The sequence below is a fragment of the Gymnoscopelus braueri genome (assembly GCF_963280865.1).
Source record: "Gymnoscopelus braueri genome assembly, chromosome: 5".
NCBI lineage: Eukaryota > Metazoa > Chordata > Actinopteri > Myctophiformes > Myctophidae > Gymnoscopelus > Gymnoscopelus braueri.
In genome coordinates, this window is record NC_137606.1 from 16,111,624 (window position 1) to 16,129,090 (window position 17,467).

A 17,467-nucleotide genomic window follows, 5' to 3' on the forward strand; every position below is an offset into this window, starting at 1 on the left:
AAGTATTCTCCCCCATAAAACGTTTTTTTCATGAATTAAAAACAAATTAAACTAGAATTGTCTCCGCCAGGCCGAAGGCATGGTAGAGAGTATGTTTTGCTTCACGTGGCTTCACGTGACATCACAATATGATGTCACGTGAAGCTTGACCAATGTTAGCTGTGAGCGGACGGACACACACACGGACGGACAGAGGGTAAAACATACTCTCCACCATGCCTTCGGCCTGGCGGAGACAATGATTTAAAAAAAAAAAAGTAATTAAAAAAGAAAGGAAGTAGGAATGTTTAAGAAGTAGTGAAAATAGCCGATCTACAAGCTCATAACAGGTCGATATGAACTTGTAGATCTGCCGTTTTCACTATTTGAGTTAAAAAGTTTGCAACACTTGCATTAGGCAACAGATCCCCATTTTAGTCTAGGACCTGGCTAAGATATGTATGCACTTCATTTAGGAGAGAATATCTCAACTGTTCTTGGCTAATATGACCCCAGGGAACAACTTAGGAACTGTGACTAGTTCTCTATCCGGGACGAAATACCCGAAAATGACCACGCCCTTTTTCTAAATGACCATAACCGGTGCACTACTTCCAACATGGCTCTATCTGCTAAACCGTTGGAGCTACAGATTTACTGAGGTGCTCAAAATGTTCAGAATACTTATGTTTAGGGAAACATAGTAAAGTGAAATATTTCTAATTTGATATTTTATGACAGAACAGCTAAAAAACACAAAAGAAACTGCCAACATATTACAGTCCAGGGCTATAGGAATAATTTTGTGTGAATCAGTCTAGAAGCACCTAAACTGATGTAACCCAGGGCATGCTCTAATGATTTAGCAAGGGTACCTGAGCCATTAACGCTCTGGGTCATCATTGTGGCCAAATCCAGTATGGCCACCACCTGAAAAAGGTTTTGGCTAAAGCTTTTGAACCAGATGAGCAATACATGAGCAAACTTGGTGTCTAAATCATGTTTTTTGACAATTAGAAACATGTTGGAACGCTTATCTTTATGACTGGGTGTGGCTGGACCTCCATTTTGCATATTTCAAAGAAAGAAATGGAGGATGGCGCAAGCTTTACTGGCATCTGCAAGATGGGTCCAGTACGGTTCCCAGGTTCTGACATGCTGAATCAGGTGCAGCTTAGGTGGGAGAAAGGTTCTCAAGGGACCTGGTACCATTTGACCAACATCAGCCTTCCCTGACTATGGGAAAAGGAGTGCAGGTATCTCAAAGAAACTCTGGTCACCCTTACTTTGGAGCCTGAAAAGATCGACTTTCCATGTCCAAAGATTGGAGTATATGGTCATCATCATATACTGTACGGCAAGAGTCGTGGTGGCCACAGCAGAGTAGATGAATCCTGACAGTGGCTTTTCTCAGTCCCTCAAGAACATTCCTCCCACCCAAGCTGCACTGATTCAGCATGTAAAAACTGCTGCAGACCAGCTCCTATTGGAATCAGACAACCTCCGTCCAACAAAATATCCCAGATTTCAAATTGGGCTGGTACTGGGACTCCATGACTAGTGTGAACCTTACTGGACCTATCTTGACAGTAAAGCTGTTGCTGTTGTAACACCAAGACCATAATGTGATATAAACATATTGTAAACAATTCTATACACCTTTGACTATAGTACTGTATGATATCATACTATTCAATGGTGTATAGAATAGTAATACTATATTGTACAGTTGACTCCCACAATGGTTATTTACAGGATTCCCCCATCGGCACTTTAGGCAGATGTATGCGTCGCACCGCAACGCGTTGTGAGCTTGTAGATCTGCTATTTTCAAACATATTAGTACTTTTACTTTTGGTACTTTAAGTACATATATACCAATACCTTTGTACTTTTACTCAAGTATTTTTTTTATTCTGGACTTTCACTTGTAGCAGAGTACTTCTACATTGCAATATTGATACTTTTACTTAAGTAAAACATTTCCTCCAGTACTTTTTCCACCACTGAACATCATCATGCAATGACATTACAATGTCATCATCACACCCATGTCATTTTCTTTTTAAATGAATTGTCGAACACAAAATATCAATTTAGCTGCTTTTAACAACGGATCAACTAGCTTTCTAGTAACATCCGCAGAACATTAGTTGTGAACTCTGATTCAGGGCGGAGCTGCTGTGTGAAATGATTCGCTGGACCGTATATCTGAAAGAAGGGCCACAGACACGCTTCCTCTCTGCTGTGGTGGTGGAGGACAAGCTGTACTGCTTTGGAGGAGACCTTGATGTTCACATCTTCAACACAGTCTCTTTATGCTGGAGGAAGTTGACCCCAGTGGCACCTGCGAGAGTTCCCTCCGTGCGTGGGGGACAAACAGTTGCGCTGATAGAATATACAGTCTACATCTGGGGAGGCAACGTGAGAGAGGAGTACTGCAATGTGCTTTATGCATTTGATGTCGACACCCACAGATGGTTCAAACCCAGGGTTTCCGGGACTGTTCCACAGGGGATGTTCAACCACTCAGCCTGTGTCTTGGAGAAGGTCATCTTTATCTATGGAGGACACAACCAGCTGACTGGATACACTAATTATATCTACAAGTTGGACACCAGCACAATGGTCTGGTCTTTAATTAACACCAGAGGAACTCCACCACCTGGTTCATCACGTCACTCTGCCAACATCATCGGGTCAAAGATGTTTGTATTTCAGGGAATATGGGGGGTACAAGAACCAATCCTCAGAGTGTTTGACACAGAGACCACCTGCTGGCTGAACACACCTTCTGCACAGCCTCTTACAGAAAGATGCTGGTGTCATCCATCATTTACCTACAATGGAGAGCTGTACATATTTGGTGGTAACTGGAGACGGACCTTCGATCTGTGGAAATTCAATCCAAAGACCTTCTCCTGGAAGGAGGTTGAGCTCAGGGGGAAAGGACCATGTCAAATACGTAACATGTGCTGTTGCATGATGGGAGATCGTGTCATCCTCCTTGGAAGAGACAACACTACCGCTGATGACCTGTATATCTTAGACTTAAGTCCTCATTTGAAGACACTATGTAAGCTAGCAGTTATTCAGTACGATCTGGAGCAGTCTGAACTCCCACACAACATCAGGTGGGAACTGGCAGCCATGACAGCCAACAACAAAAGCGCAGGTCTCCGGCAGGCCAGGTTGCCTACCCAGCGCCCATAAACTTTGTCATAGCCAATTGCAATGGACTATGACGAATATGACGTATACGTCACAGCTAGAACGAGGCTGTGGGCACTGGGGGCGTGTTCTCTCCTCCGCGTCATCAGTGCCCATACCCTAGGTGGGGTTGGCAAAAGGGCCTTTCTGTGTGGAGTTTGCATGTTCTCCCCGTGTCCCCTAGGATAGATAATACCCTCACAAAAACATGCAGTAATCCTGGTCACTATACTGCCTCCCCCTGGTCAGCCGGGGCGCCTGATGGAGGGGAAAGGAACTGGTTGGAATAACGTGCTCCTTCCACACGCTACGTCCTACCGGGGAAACTCCCCCTGTCAGGTGATAAGAAGGCTTGTTAGCTCTCATGCATTGAAGGAGGCATGAGCTCGGCTCTGAGCTCTCCCTAGGTTGGCAGAGGGAGTGTAGTGCCCAGGATTACTTAGATAATTGGCACTGAGTGAAAAAAATCACACCCAGTGTGAAGTGAGCAGTGCTATTTATGAGTTATTAATTTCATCATGCATCTCGGTAGCCAATCACAGCACGTCCTGCGAAGTGACGTGCTTACATTTTTTACATTATTATTAATTTCATCATGCGTCTCGCTAGCCAATCACAGCGCGTCTGCAAAGTTTTAAGTTCATTTCATCATGTGTCTCGCTAGCCAATCACAACACGTCCTGCAGAGCTTAGCCTATGGGCGTGTTTTCCACAGCATGGCTGTGGTTACACCGCTCAAAAATGGGGTTACAAAATTGTGGGATAAAAAATTTGTAAAACAAATGATAAAATAAAAATTAAAAAGAGAGCCCGCCTGGGAAGCCAAAGGTCCCAGGTTTGATTTCCCGGCCTGAGTAATATGTGTCGAAGTGTCCAAATTCGCGGCCCTCACATCTAGGCCCGATCAGAGCACTGATCAACATTCTGTGGCAAGTTTCGGGGCAAATGGAGTGATCGTGTGTTGAGCAACCCCGGACGTACATTGGTGGTCATTTCAATTAAAGTAGTAGGAAGTAGGATACCTATAGTAGTATAGTATAGTAGGACCTATAGTAGTATAGTATAGTATAGTTGTAGCCAGGAGTAGTAGGAGTAATAGTAGTAGGACCTTGGCCACCTCCGGGGCCAAGGTCAGTAGACAGGATGAACAGGAAATAGCCATAGATTGCAACAGAACTCAGGAAGGATGTTTAGAGCCAGGAGATGATGACATCACGTGATAATAACAGAAACTATACTACACTTCGGGGCCGCTACGTTGTGGCCCTCGCACTACGCCACACAGCCGATCCGACCGATATGCCCATACAGAGATCTCTGTATCTGTCATTCCATGTCCCTTTTATGCCCATACTTTATATGGAGATCCCTGATGTCATCAGTATATGCCCATATATGGGCAGGTGACGAGGTTATGTCTGAGTCATAGTGTCTTTCTTTCTCTATTTAGACGGGACAATGCACATTAATGAGCTCGTTTTCACCAAAAACGCAATTTGAGAAAAGAAATCCGAGAAATAATGTATTATATATATTTTAAATCTGATAACATTGTAGTGGACGGAGTGAAAATGTTTTAGACTACGTCAATTCCGGGTGTATCCTTCTCTCGAAATCAAGGCATCATTCATAGGTTGGCGAGGAGCGCCCTCTAGCCAGTATTACATTTTATGCTGAGCATTGTTGAACATACTGTATTAGCTGTAGCTGTAGGCCTATCATCATAGGAATTAGTTCTACTGTTAAATCATTCTTGTTTCAATACAATTACATCGTAAGATAGATTGGTTGTTTCATAACATAGTGGCCATATTTGTGATAATCAAATTAGTGTCCTCTAGATGGATTAAATCATAAAGATAAGCATTCAAACATGTTTCTAATTGTCAAAAAACATTATTTAGACACCAAGTTTGCATTCATAGCTCAAAATGTGGTTCAAACCTTATAGCCATAAACTTTTGTCAGGTGGCGGACATATTGGATTTGGCCACTATGATGACCCTGAAGGTCGCTGGCTCGGGCACCCTTGCTAAATCATTAGAGCATGCCCTGGGTTAAATCTGGAACAAATGTGGTGCTCTTAGATTGGATTTGCGCAAAAATATCCCTATGGCCCTGGACTGTAATACATTTTTTGCGGTTTCTTTTAGCTGTTCTGTCAAATATCAAATTAGAAATTTTACACTTTACTAGTATTCTGAACATTTTGAGCACCTCAGTAAATCTGTAGCTCCAACGGTTTAGCAGATAGAGCCATGTTGGAAGTAGTGCACCGGTTAAGGTCATTTTAAAAAGGGCGTGGTCATTTTTGGGTATTTCGTCCCGGATAGAGAATTAGTCACAGTTCCTAAGTTGTTCCCTGGGGTCTTATTAGCCAAGAACAGTTGAGATATTCTCTCCTAAATGAAGTGCATACATATCTTAGCCAGGTCCTAGACTATTTGATATGATTTTATATACCTGGGACAGTCTACACTTTAAAATGCTCAGTGTTCATTTAACTGAGAGAGTGTACAAATGGAACCAAATGGATGACCCAACCCGTAAGGGTCTTTAGCTCCATTTTTATACTCAGAGTGACAGAACCCTAAAGGTCCAATTTGGACCTCTGGTGGTCCACAGACCCAATGTTGAGAACCAGTGTTTTTTTTAATGATAATGAACACTGAAATTAACTATCTAAGATCACACAAATAAAACATTTATCGTATATTATGGACCCTAAGTTGCATATATTGATCTAAATTAGATGGAACTGTGAAATGTAACCTTGCTAAAGTCAGAAGAGTAATCATGAGTGTGTTGTGACTGGTGAATGCCTGGTGAATGTGCTACAGCTGTCAATCTAACAGCTGAGCCGAATGGTCATTGCTATTTGTATGTGTACCTATGTTTGCATCGCTCTTCTCTTTAGTACATACCTTATATGACTATTTAGAATAGCATCTTTGGTAAATGGTCTACTATAAGAACTGTGTAAGATGGGTGTTTGGGAGGACTGTCACACGTCGTGAGGCTGCTGGGGGGTGGACAGGGGCTCTGCCCCTGGATGAAGTTGCTACTATGCTGTTTGTTGCTGAATAAACCGAATCATGACCACTGAATGGAACCTGGAAACCTGACGTCTTCTCTTCTCCTCTTCTTTATTACAACTACAAGCCTGCTAACACGCAGTTTAATGCCTCAATTACACGACACATTCCTTGAAATGAGCTGATAAGTTCAAAGTGATGACAGCCAGTGGTGGAAGAAATACTGAGCTTGTAGATCAGCTATTTTTGGCACAGATATTTGGTATAGAGTGGGGGAAAAAGTGTACCTCCCAAGTACAGTTGCAACTCAGGTCTATTTGACTGAGAACAGAGGGTTTAAGTCAGTGGTTCTCAAACTGGGGTCCGGGACCCCCAGGGGTAACAGGGGACCCCCAGCAAAACATTTTTTATAAAGCGTCACAATCATTTTAACCACTTTAACCATATTTCATACTTTGGCTATTAAAAGATAGCAGATCTACAAGCTTGTGGCTTGTCACTTCGTGCCGCGCTATGAGCTTGTAGATCTGCTATTTTTGAAAAATCGTGAAAATGTGTGCAAATCTTTGAATATATATTATTTTAAGCAGACATTTTTTACTCTTAAAATCTTAAATATTTGCTTCTGGAAGTCCTTGGTGTAACGCCCGAAATTCGAACCCTGGTCTCCTGCCTGAAAAGCCAGCATTTTAACCGCTAGACTAAAGGGCTATCTTTATAATCTGGGGGAGATATTAGAGTTTTATGTCATCAGGCTGAGGCTATGAGCCACTCTGCTACACTGGCACAAAATGTTTGAGATGGGAGAGTCCGCAGGCAAATACATATCATTTTGGGGGTCCCCCTTGACATGAAAGAGACCACTGGTTGAAGTGGTTATAACTCACTTCCATCGGCATTGAGCGTGGCAAAGGTGATCCTCTTCTCCGCCGATCCGGCGCTGTTGATGACCTTCATCTGCAGCTCGTACCAGGTGGCCTCCGCCAGGTCGTACAGGATGTAGCTCTTGGTCAGCGAGGTGCGCGTGGCCGTGGTCCACGCCCCCGACTCCACCGGCCGGTACTCCAGCGTGAAGGACGTGATTGGACAGCCGCCGTTGTTCCAGCCGATCAGGTTGAGTCTGACCCTGGTGGAGTTGATGCTGGTGAAGAGCTCGTGTTCTTTGGCAAATTGCGGTTCTGAGGAGAGAGGACAGAATCTTTGATTAGGTTCTCTAGGAGAGAGACTACTGATTTTTATGTAATCATAATCAATGTAGACATAAACAATATCGTCAGCAGTGGAGGAGAGTAACAAAGTACATTTACTTGATTACTGGACTTAAGTAAATCTTATCTGTACTTTACTTGAGCATTTGTTGGGAAAATATTGCTCTTTTGACTCTGTGAGATTTTTTTTGAAGGCTGAGCATAGCTTTGAGCTTTTTGGCATTTTAAATAAGTTGGAGTTTGTTTTACTGTACATCTAGACACTAAAAGTTTATACTTTATTTATACTGCAAATGCATATCTGCTCCAAATATTGGTTAACTTTCTCCTTGATCCCTAATAATTGATTTCAGCCCTGACAATAAAAACCCCAAAACATATTGGTCCATCCCTACTATACCATAGATATTAAAACGAAAATGTACTTTGTAATTTGTACTTTTGGACAGAAACGTGGATAAGTGTTTTTAAAAGCAAGTACTCGAGTACAAATTTGATTGAGCATTAATCTTTCACGTTGTAGTTGGGTCATATTTGGCTGGAGTATGTACAGTATACTTTGACTCAAGTACTGGGGGGTTGAGTACTTTGTCCACCACTGATCATGAGCCTGTTCAAAGACAGAAACGGTTAAAACAAACACAATGTAAGAAGAATACTGATCATTTCACCAAACATTGCTGAGGTGTTGGAAGAATACATGCCTCCGCAAATTAAGAACCATGCAGGTTTGATCAGTAAATGCATAATGCAAGGAAAGGACTGAATTCTTTTTTGGATTACTACTTTCTCCAAAATAATAACATCAGTTCTGGTGGCACTACCCTGTAAGTGTTCAATGAGAGGAACATCATTTTCAGCTCAAAACGTGTCGCTCCACGACGCGTTTCGAGTTTGTAGATCTGCTACTTTTGATGCTTTTGTGTGATGCTGTAGGATGATCAAGTAGGGCATTAATTTACAAAAAAACACAAAAAGACAGCAACGATTTGGTGATGGCGTTGGCTTCTGTACCTTTCCCGTGCGTCTTAGCCTCGATGATTTCACTGATGCGTCCCGGACCCACCGCATTCTGTGCCGTGAGGGTGAACTTGTACCAAGTGCCGCACTTCAGGTTTTCCAAACGGTAGGAGCGCTCGCTGGGGCTGATGGGAAAACTGCCCCACTGCTCGCTGTTGTCTTCTGAGTGCTGAAGGATGTATCCTGGACAGGAAAGGACAAACACAGGAGGACAGAAGAGGGAAAAGAGTGAGAACAGGAAGGTAGATTGCTGTTTTTTTTATCAACTCGATCAACTATTTTCAGCCAAAGCATTCCTCACAATAACAGAAAACGAACAGAAAATACACTAGTATTGAGCCCTGAGGGACTCCAGTTACCCATTCGTTAATTTTTTTTAAATAGGCTACAAATTATATCTCAAATGATATACTCTTAGAATCTGCATATTTACTCTGCGGGTATAGTGCAGTACTGCAGTAAACACTGCACTGAAATGGAAAGACAACAGGGAGTTTAGGGGCTGGATGACACTGCACACTGAGCAAACCCAGTGAAAACAATAGCACAGACAGTTTGTAGCCTGAATAACATTTCACACACAGCAAATGAGCGGAATCAATGATAAATCACCCTGGCTACTCTGAGATTGGGTGTGCTCCGAGACCCCGATGGTTTAATCTTCTGCTTTAAGACACCTAATCTCCCTTGTTCTCTTTTTAATCTACACCACCCCCTCTACTGATTGAGGACTCCCATACTCAGCAGTAGCACATCTTCCGCTATGAACATAATGAGAAAGTGGAGGAACAGGGGTTTTAGACTGGAGTCATAATGACTGTGGTGACACTGAGCGGAGGTGTCCCTGGTGACTGATTGGTGTACTGTATGGATGTGGCTGATGTTTCCACTAATGTGCTTTAAGAATACCGGACCGCAGTAGTTCACCAACGGTGTGCCGAGGCACAGTGAGGCAATTGTTCAGGTGTGCCTTTTTTGACGACCGCATGTTATTACGCAACGGCAATATACAATATCGTTGCTGTCGGGCAGAAACCTCTTATCTACACATTTAATTTGTTAGTTTTTTTTCGTAAATTAACACCGTACTTGATCATGTTACTGTCACACAAAAGCATCAAAAGTAGCAGATACAGTTTCGAGCTTATCTGCTACTTTTGCTATTTTTAAAGTTGACTCCTGAAAAGTGACTGTTTTCGACATAATTTATGAGGTTTCCAATATCAGTACTTGCGTGTGCGTACTAATTTCCTACACAGAGGCTATTTCTATACCCCCCAAAATGTAATTATAGGAAAAAAATTACAGATAGATATACAGATATACAGTACATGTATATAATTATTATAATTATAATATAATTATTTCTACCACAAACTTTCAAAACCACTAAAAAGCAGCTCTAGAAGCTCAAATACATCGTGGTGTGATGCATTGTGAACTTGTACTGTACAATCAGGTTACATTACTGTGTGTGCATGTGTGTGTGCGTGTGCGTGCGCGTGCGCGTGCGCGTGCGCGCCTGGGTTTGTGTGCGATCCACTCACCTCTGATGGAGCTGCCTCCGTTGTCTCCTGGTATCCATGACAGCGTGATTGATGTGGTGGTTGTCTTGGTAACAGTAAGGCGTGGCTGATCAGGAGGGACTGTGAACATGAAGGAGACAATTTAAAGGTAATCTCAACACATCTGTGTTCCTTTATGTACAGTTTGACCTTCCCAACAGCACTGTCAATATTTCAATAATGACAGTGTTCTTGGGCAGGGCGATATAACTTAACACATCATTATCACCATTGTTTCAAACGTTTGCCATTAATGGACAATTATTAAACTAAAATTGTGAAAATAGCAGATAATGACAAGCTCACAACCTGTCGCAATGTGACACGTAGAGAGCTTATAGATCGGCTATCTTTGTGCACCACCATTGTACAACGAAGTATAATACAGGGTTAATTGTTTATTCAGACTAAATGATTTAGTCGATTATAAACAATCTATACTCCCTAGAGGTCAGGTTGATTTTTCATATTCCATCCTGATTGGCATCTAAAGTTTGCAGGAGTGGCCCATTTTGAACAAAATGCCTCAAATCATGAAGGCAGTGATTGCAGTGAAACTTTGCACGCACATTCGCATTACGTTGAGGAACAAATGCCACCCTTTTGACATTGCCCTATTATAGCGCCACCAGGAGGCCGATTTTTGCAAAACACTCGTTTTGATATTACTCCTACAGATTATGTCCGAACATCACGTAAATCGGTACAGATTATCTCTATAGTCATGTGATCAAGATGGACCTGTCCGATTCTTCATATTCCATCAACATTGCTGGCCCACATAAACCTACAGTACCTGACCTGGCATAGACCTGTGCTCCGAGCAGCACGTTTTCTAGCTCTGTTATAAGTTGGTTATTGGTTGTAAATATCGATATATTTTCTGTTAATTTCCCAGCCTTGCAATGTGCACTGGACATTTTAATTACAGCAGTACTTAGAATAGAATAGAATAGTCCCCACTCCTTTGGGGTGTTTTTTGTCACATTATATGTAAATATGTGCACATAGGTGAAAATCGTCTTCTGCTTTTTACCCATCCTATAACAACTGGGAGCAGTGAGAATGACTTGGTGTTTCATCGATTAAGGAACGTGTGTGTGTGTGTGTGTGTGTGTGTGTGTGTGTGTGTGTGTGTGTGTGTGTGTGTGTGTGTGTGTGTGTGTGTGTGTGTGTGTGTGTGTGTGTGTGTGTGTGTCACTAACGTGCTTCTGCTCACCTTGAACCTGCAGGTTGAGGGTGATCTCATCGGAGCCCCAGTTGTTGCTGGCCACACAGCTGTAGTTCCCAGAATCCTCTGCTTTCACCGTGCGGATGATGAAGCTGCCGTTGCCGTGGACACTACGCCGCCCGTCCACAAGAACAGGGGTGGGAGTCCCATTGGTGCTTGGTGGAGAGAGAGAAAGAAAATGTCACCAGAAATAATTGCCATATGGGTAATACCGCCAGGAGGAAAACGACTTTGTCATCTTTGTAGTACAAACCCAGTGTACAAAATAAACTGGTCCGTCGATGCTCTCCAAGGAAATAGTGAACATAGATGAGAGCTATGATCCCTCATTGACTGATTGATTGTTTTTTATTTTGGTAAAATAAATACACGTTCCAACACAATATCACCTCAAGGATGTGCACATAAAGCACATAAAGTACATAAAGTTAAACGCTTATTTCTAATGTGGTCATTGATTATGCCTATTATATCTACCAGTCATGAAGGGTTAGAGGACATACAGTACAGTACTATAGAAGCAACCACTTAAACTATATAATTTGTTGGCCGGAGTTCCCAAGAGGTTATAGTTTGCCCCCTCTTTTTCTCCCTCTACATCCTCTCTCCAAATGAAAATAGCCGATCTACAAGCTCACAACATTTTCACCGAATGGTCAAATTTTTGCCGAATGTTCACCTACTACATTATGGCATGACCCAGAATAGGTACGCTAGGGAGGGTTCAGCTGGCTAAACAATATAGTATTCTGTGGGGAATGTCTGGCACTTACTTTCCTTTGAGCCACTTGATGGTAGGTGGGGGGTCGCCGACAGCCTTGCACGGCAGTTGAATGTCCTTCATCCAGGGAGTGGTCACTGTCCCGTTAAAGGTCAGAATTCTGGCTGGGGCTGAGAGGGACAAAGACATACAGACATATACAGTTCATTTCACACGAACACAAGGTTGAAAAAACGAATATTTGACAAATAAAGAAACAGATCAACGGTGTCCTTCCATATGCTAGATATTCTATTCACCCTCTGCAGCTCAGTAGAAAATGCCTGGGACGTTTTCAATTACTATAAATCAGTTGTTTTCAACCCTTTTCATATCAGGTCCATTATTTGTTCGGCATTTCAGCCACGGATTCACCATTTGATGAGATTTAGCCTCTCAGACCCAAGACTTAGAATATTTGTATTATCGTTGATACGATTTGTCCACAATTCCATGCTGTATTGATGTTGATACCATAGGAGAGATAACAGGCAAACATTGATCAAAAGAACAATTATTTAATTATAGTAATGCAGGTGTTTAACAATAATTTAACCCTTGAGAGCGTATTTGGTTTCATTTTAAACTCTCAAGTGTTAAAGTTAAGGGTCCATTTGGTTACCAACTCACCATCATTTAGCTGGGGACCACCTGGAACCTGCTCAATGACCACTGGTGGTCCCCGGACCACTGGTTGAGAAGCGCTGCTATAAATAATTCCCATGAAGTTGATAAAAATGGTCATATTACTTTGATGAGGTTGGTCTACCTTTGGCCAAAGGTTCCACTGTGATCTTGTCACTGTTGTTCCCGTGGCCGGCAGCTGTCACCGCCACCACCCAGATGCTGTACTGTCTGTTCCGAGCCAGGTTGGGGATTCTGTAGAAGTACACATCTGGAGACGCCTCGAACTCACTCATCACCTATTATAGTGGAAACACAGAGCAAAGGAAGGGATGCATGATGTAGTGCATGAGGTTCCCCAAAATCCTCAACATTTTCGTGGCCCACCCATCTGACCCCTTACAGATGGGTGAGCCGCGTGCATTTTCAGAGCATGTTTATTTTAATGATCAATCAATCGATTGTGTTCTGGCTTGGATCAATGGATCTAACCTAGTGTACTTCATTTATTGGTATCACAATTAGAACTCATTTTTCGAGGTTTTAAAGAAAAGATACCGTAACAATTTTTTTTTTTTTACATATTTTAATATGTTTTAATATGATTGCTATATTATCATTCAAATGTAGGGTTTTTCCAATTATTTGGGGGCCCACTTACGATATCCTCACGCCCCACCAGTGGGCCTCGGAACACCGGTTGGGAATTGCTGATGTAGTGGATTACGTGAAGTAATGTGTGTTACTTCACGTAATCTTCACGTGGTGACGTTCAGGACTAGACCAGATCACAGCCCATATGGGGATGATCTTTACGTCATTTACAGGACGTCATCACCGGGACATCATATGGACATTTGGACAGCAATTTTGGGTGATGAGAAATGTGTTTAGATGACGTCCTGGAAGTGACGTTTTTGTGGTCAGGATTAATTTTGGTTGAAATCAGGTGATATTCTGGGCCAGATCTGACTTGTCTTGGTTTGACTTGATCTAGCAACGATCGAGACGTCACTGATTGGTCCGGGTCCTGACTGTGCTTGCTGGGATAGCAAGCGAAACAATGTTGATCACAGAAGCCAGTCTGTTTAAATGGACCGTCTAGACGTTCAGCTTAGGCGGTTGCTTGTGATTGGGGGACATTATGGACGTAAAATGACTTCTGTGCCTGCCTGAACTACAGTATTGTGATCTTTCATTTCTTACTGCACAAGCTTGGGAGGAGAAAAATAACCACTTTGCTCTTGTCTTTTTTATCTGGTTCTAATCCCTATAAAAAGAGTAAGTTCCACAAAGAAGGTATATTGTTCAGGCTGATCCATGATCCTCATCTACTGTAATGAGGGTTACAATACCTTCCGTTTCATTACTGCCACTGGAAACAAAACCCTCCAAAAGCTATTCAGTTGCATGGCTGTGGAAATGTGATTACATTTTAAGAATAGAACTTAATTTAAAAAAAAAGATTTAGTGGGAGCAGAAACACATCAACATACTGTATCTTCACAGAATTATACCTGATGAAGGTCTGCGTATCAAAATATTGTTTCTGTTCCCAATAGTTAATTGCAAGTGAGGAAGTTCTGTGTGCTTTCTTCCACCAAGAGAACTCTGAAACCAAACACTACAATAACAACAGGTATGCTAGAAGAAGAACTCAACGCTGTGTTTTGTGCGGTGAAATCATAGACAATAAAAACAAAGTTACGCCCATAGAGACACACGGCCGGAAGCGGAAGGCCTACAAATCCACGCCCACTTTTGACACTCGGGGTCCGTTAGAACGATGAACTGCAGCTCTCAATGCAATCTCTATGAGAGGCATTGTAAAATACCGTCATTTCACTGGTTAACTACTGAGGCTGTAGCGATTTTTTTTGTGTTCTAATAATCTGTCCCATTTGTTTATTTTGTCCTTTTTAATGTCCCATATCTTTCATCTCGATATACTACCCACAATATACTATAATATACTCCATCAGTATGTCAAAACCGCTAGCATCGGAGATCCAGACTTTAAGTGGTCGCATCACGGACGCATCCCTTGAGGTTTTCAATACCCAGAAAACTGGCGAAAGTGGCCGTTTTCAATAGGTTTTGGTCATTATCTCTGGAACAGAAGGTCCAATCTGCTCAGTTCAAAGCTTGTTGGATGCGTAACTTTGAGGACATTAAGCACGCAATGACACATTTTCGGGTTATTATTTTTTTTTTAGGGGAGGCGAGATCTTAGTTTGGCAGGCGACCGCCTCTCCTGCCTCTACAGTGGGTACGCTGTCGGTCGGCGCTCGGCGCTCGTAAAGACAGTGATGTCACTGAAATGCCTGTCTGCTGTCTACCCTCTGCTGTGTTAGCATTATGGGTAACTCGTTAAAGTGGCAAATTAAATGTGAAACACATCAACAATTAAGAAAACAAGAAGATATGTTGACAAAGACACTCCATACATTTGGAAACATATTTTTATTTAAATCAATATCATCTTCAGTTAATGCAGGATAATTTTAAAAGTAGGCTAACTTTCATATCCTCTCATAGGGAATGCATTGGCAGCTGCAGTTCATCGTTCTAACGGACCTCGAGTAGCGGCGCTGTCTCAAAAGTGGGCGTGAAATTTGTAGTCCCCGTGTGTCTCTATAGACCCGTAAATGAAGCCTATTTTTCAACGATTTCAAATCCGCCATCTTTCTATATCCGGTGCACTCGGAAATTAATGCTATTGGTTGGGACTCGAGCAGGGGTGGGGAATTAATGCTATTGGTTGTGTAGCTTGTGAATCAAAGCATCACAAGGTAGCCCTCCTGCAGCATACCCTACTTTATCATCAATTTTAAAATGAATAGGACCATAATTTACCAAAACGCAAATCATGGTGATTGAAAGAAGACTTAAAACTAGCGACTGGAAGCATAAAGTATTTATGAAAATGTTTATTAAGGTAATAAAATCAAGTGCAAAGTTCGGCAAAAACCCATCCGCTTGCATAGAGCGTTATTTCTTCTGACACCAGCAGGGGTAAAACAGTGGAACTACAGGCCATTCATATGAACTTTTACTTCCTATATAGACTCAATTTCAGGATGCATAGTGCCACATATACAGCAACCGCAACGGCGCGATTCCTCCTCCAGCCTTCCGCCTCTCTGTCCAACGGCCTCCTCTTCATCTCACTCTACACTCTGACTCTCTTATCTAAATAAAGACAAAACTGCCTTGAAACAACAAACAACAAACAAACAAAAAGAAATAAATAAAACAACCGCCTTGCGGTTATAAGAACAGCAGATGTGATAACGTCATACCATGGGGTGGAGGTTGGAGCAGAAGACGATGTACTTCCTGATGATGCCGTTGAGTTTGAGGGGTGGCAGCCAGGAGACGAACACCACGGAGCTGGTGGAGGCCGCTGCCTTCACCCCTGCCGGTGGCCCGGGAACTGTGGGTGAGATCAGAGTCAGCCTCCATACATCTCTCAAATAAACATACAGGATGGAAACTGTGTGAAAATCCTCAGTGTTCATTTAACACCATTCAATCCGGGAAACGCATCTGTGCCATTTTAGATTTGAGCTATAAACATTATTTCATACTTTTGGCTATTCAATAAATAGCAGATATACAAGCTCATAGAGCGGCACCGAGTGCCACGCTAGCTGAGCTTGTAGATCTGCTATTTTGGAAAAATCTTGAACATTATGTGCAAATCTTTTTGGTGCATATCTTTATTTAAACAACATTTTTGCTTCTGGAGGTCCCTGGAACAGAAATTTTCACGATTTTTCAAAAATAGCAGATCTACAAACTCATAGAACGCGGCACAGATGACACAGATGCGTTCCCGGATTGAATGGGTTAACTCTGAGAGTGAACTTATGGAACCAAACCATTTGGTTCAGAGTTATACAAAGGTAAATGAACAATGAGGATTTTTACTGTGTCCTATAGTGCACTTTATGGGCTTCTATTAAAGGTGTACATATGAATTATAGTTATCAGACATTAATTTAGATCCATCACAAAACATAAAATATCCAATAGAACCAAAGATATAAAAAAGGGGGGTAAAACTTTATTTAAAATAATTGTGGTCATCTGACCCTTTCTTATAACTGAAATAAAAAGGCGATAACAAAAGAGTAATGAATAAAGTTGATTTCATGATCATTTCCTTCTTAGATAATTAGTGATTAGGCCATAAATCTGAATCAGAATTAGAGCCAACTTTATAATATAAGAAGGCCGTCGGGCTCGAAAAGCACTATAGAGCCCATATGCAGTGCGTGTTTTAACCACTAGGCCATTGGCGCCCACGTGCTGTGTTTTCTTAACACATCTAAGGCCCCTTTCTCAGTAGAGAATGTGTAGACGGATCATTCAGGCAAACTTAAAAAGAGTCCAAGGTAAACTAAATATCTGTTCTTTATTTCAGGTATAATATTTTTCTTATATCTTGCTTGTTATTTTTTTTTGGCTTTCATAATTTCCCTTTGCTTAATGTAAAATCGGAAAAAAGTGCAGATAATATAAAAATAAGATAATCTATTGTGTGCAGAAAATCTAATGGAAAATAAAGTTTTTTCCAAGGTAACTGAGCAGGCCATTGTCATGCATGGTCTCTCCTTTATTCAGAGTGATAGTTGGAAAGATGACACAGCATAGGAGAGGCAGGACAGACACCACTCTTCCATTCAATCCGAGGCCATGCAGGAAGGCACATAATGTTGTCTTACCGTCAGTGGTGGAAAAAGTACCCAATATTTTTACTTAAGTAAAAGTATCAATATTACAATGTAGAAGTAAAGTAAATAGTAACTAAAGTTTTCAAATAATTGTAG

At 41.8% G+C, this 17,467-nt stretch overlaps 1 protein-coding gene across 2 annotated transcripts in view; it reads right to left on the bottom strand.

The window, feature by feature from the left end:
• dscamb (Down syndrome cell adhesion molecule b) overlaps nucleotides 1-17,467 on the bottom strand; it is a gene marked incomplete at both ends in the record, with an annotated part of 238,455 nt that overhangs the window by 21,906 nt on the left and 199,082 nt on the right. For both annotated transcript variants that reach the window (XM_080429643.1, XM_080429642.1), the window contains 7 exons: nucleotides 7,112-7,402; nucleotides 8,447-8,635; nucleotides 10,000-10,098; nucleotides 11,237-11,403; nucleotides 12,022-12,139; nucleotides 12,778-12,931; nucleotides 15,935-16,068. In XM_080429643.1, the coding sequence (XP_080285769.1) occupies nucleotides 7,112-7,402; nucleotides 8,447-8,635; nucleotides 10,000-10,098; nucleotides 11,237-11,403; nucleotides 12,022-12,139; nucleotides 12,778-12,931; nucleotides 15,935-16,068 (1,152 nt within the window). The remainder of the gene's footprint in view (nucleotides 1-7,111; nucleotides 7,403-8,446; nucleotides 8,636-9,999; nucleotides 10,099-11,236; nucleotides 11,404-12,021; nucleotides 12,140-12,777; nucleotides 12,932-15,934; nucleotides 16,069-17,467) is intronic.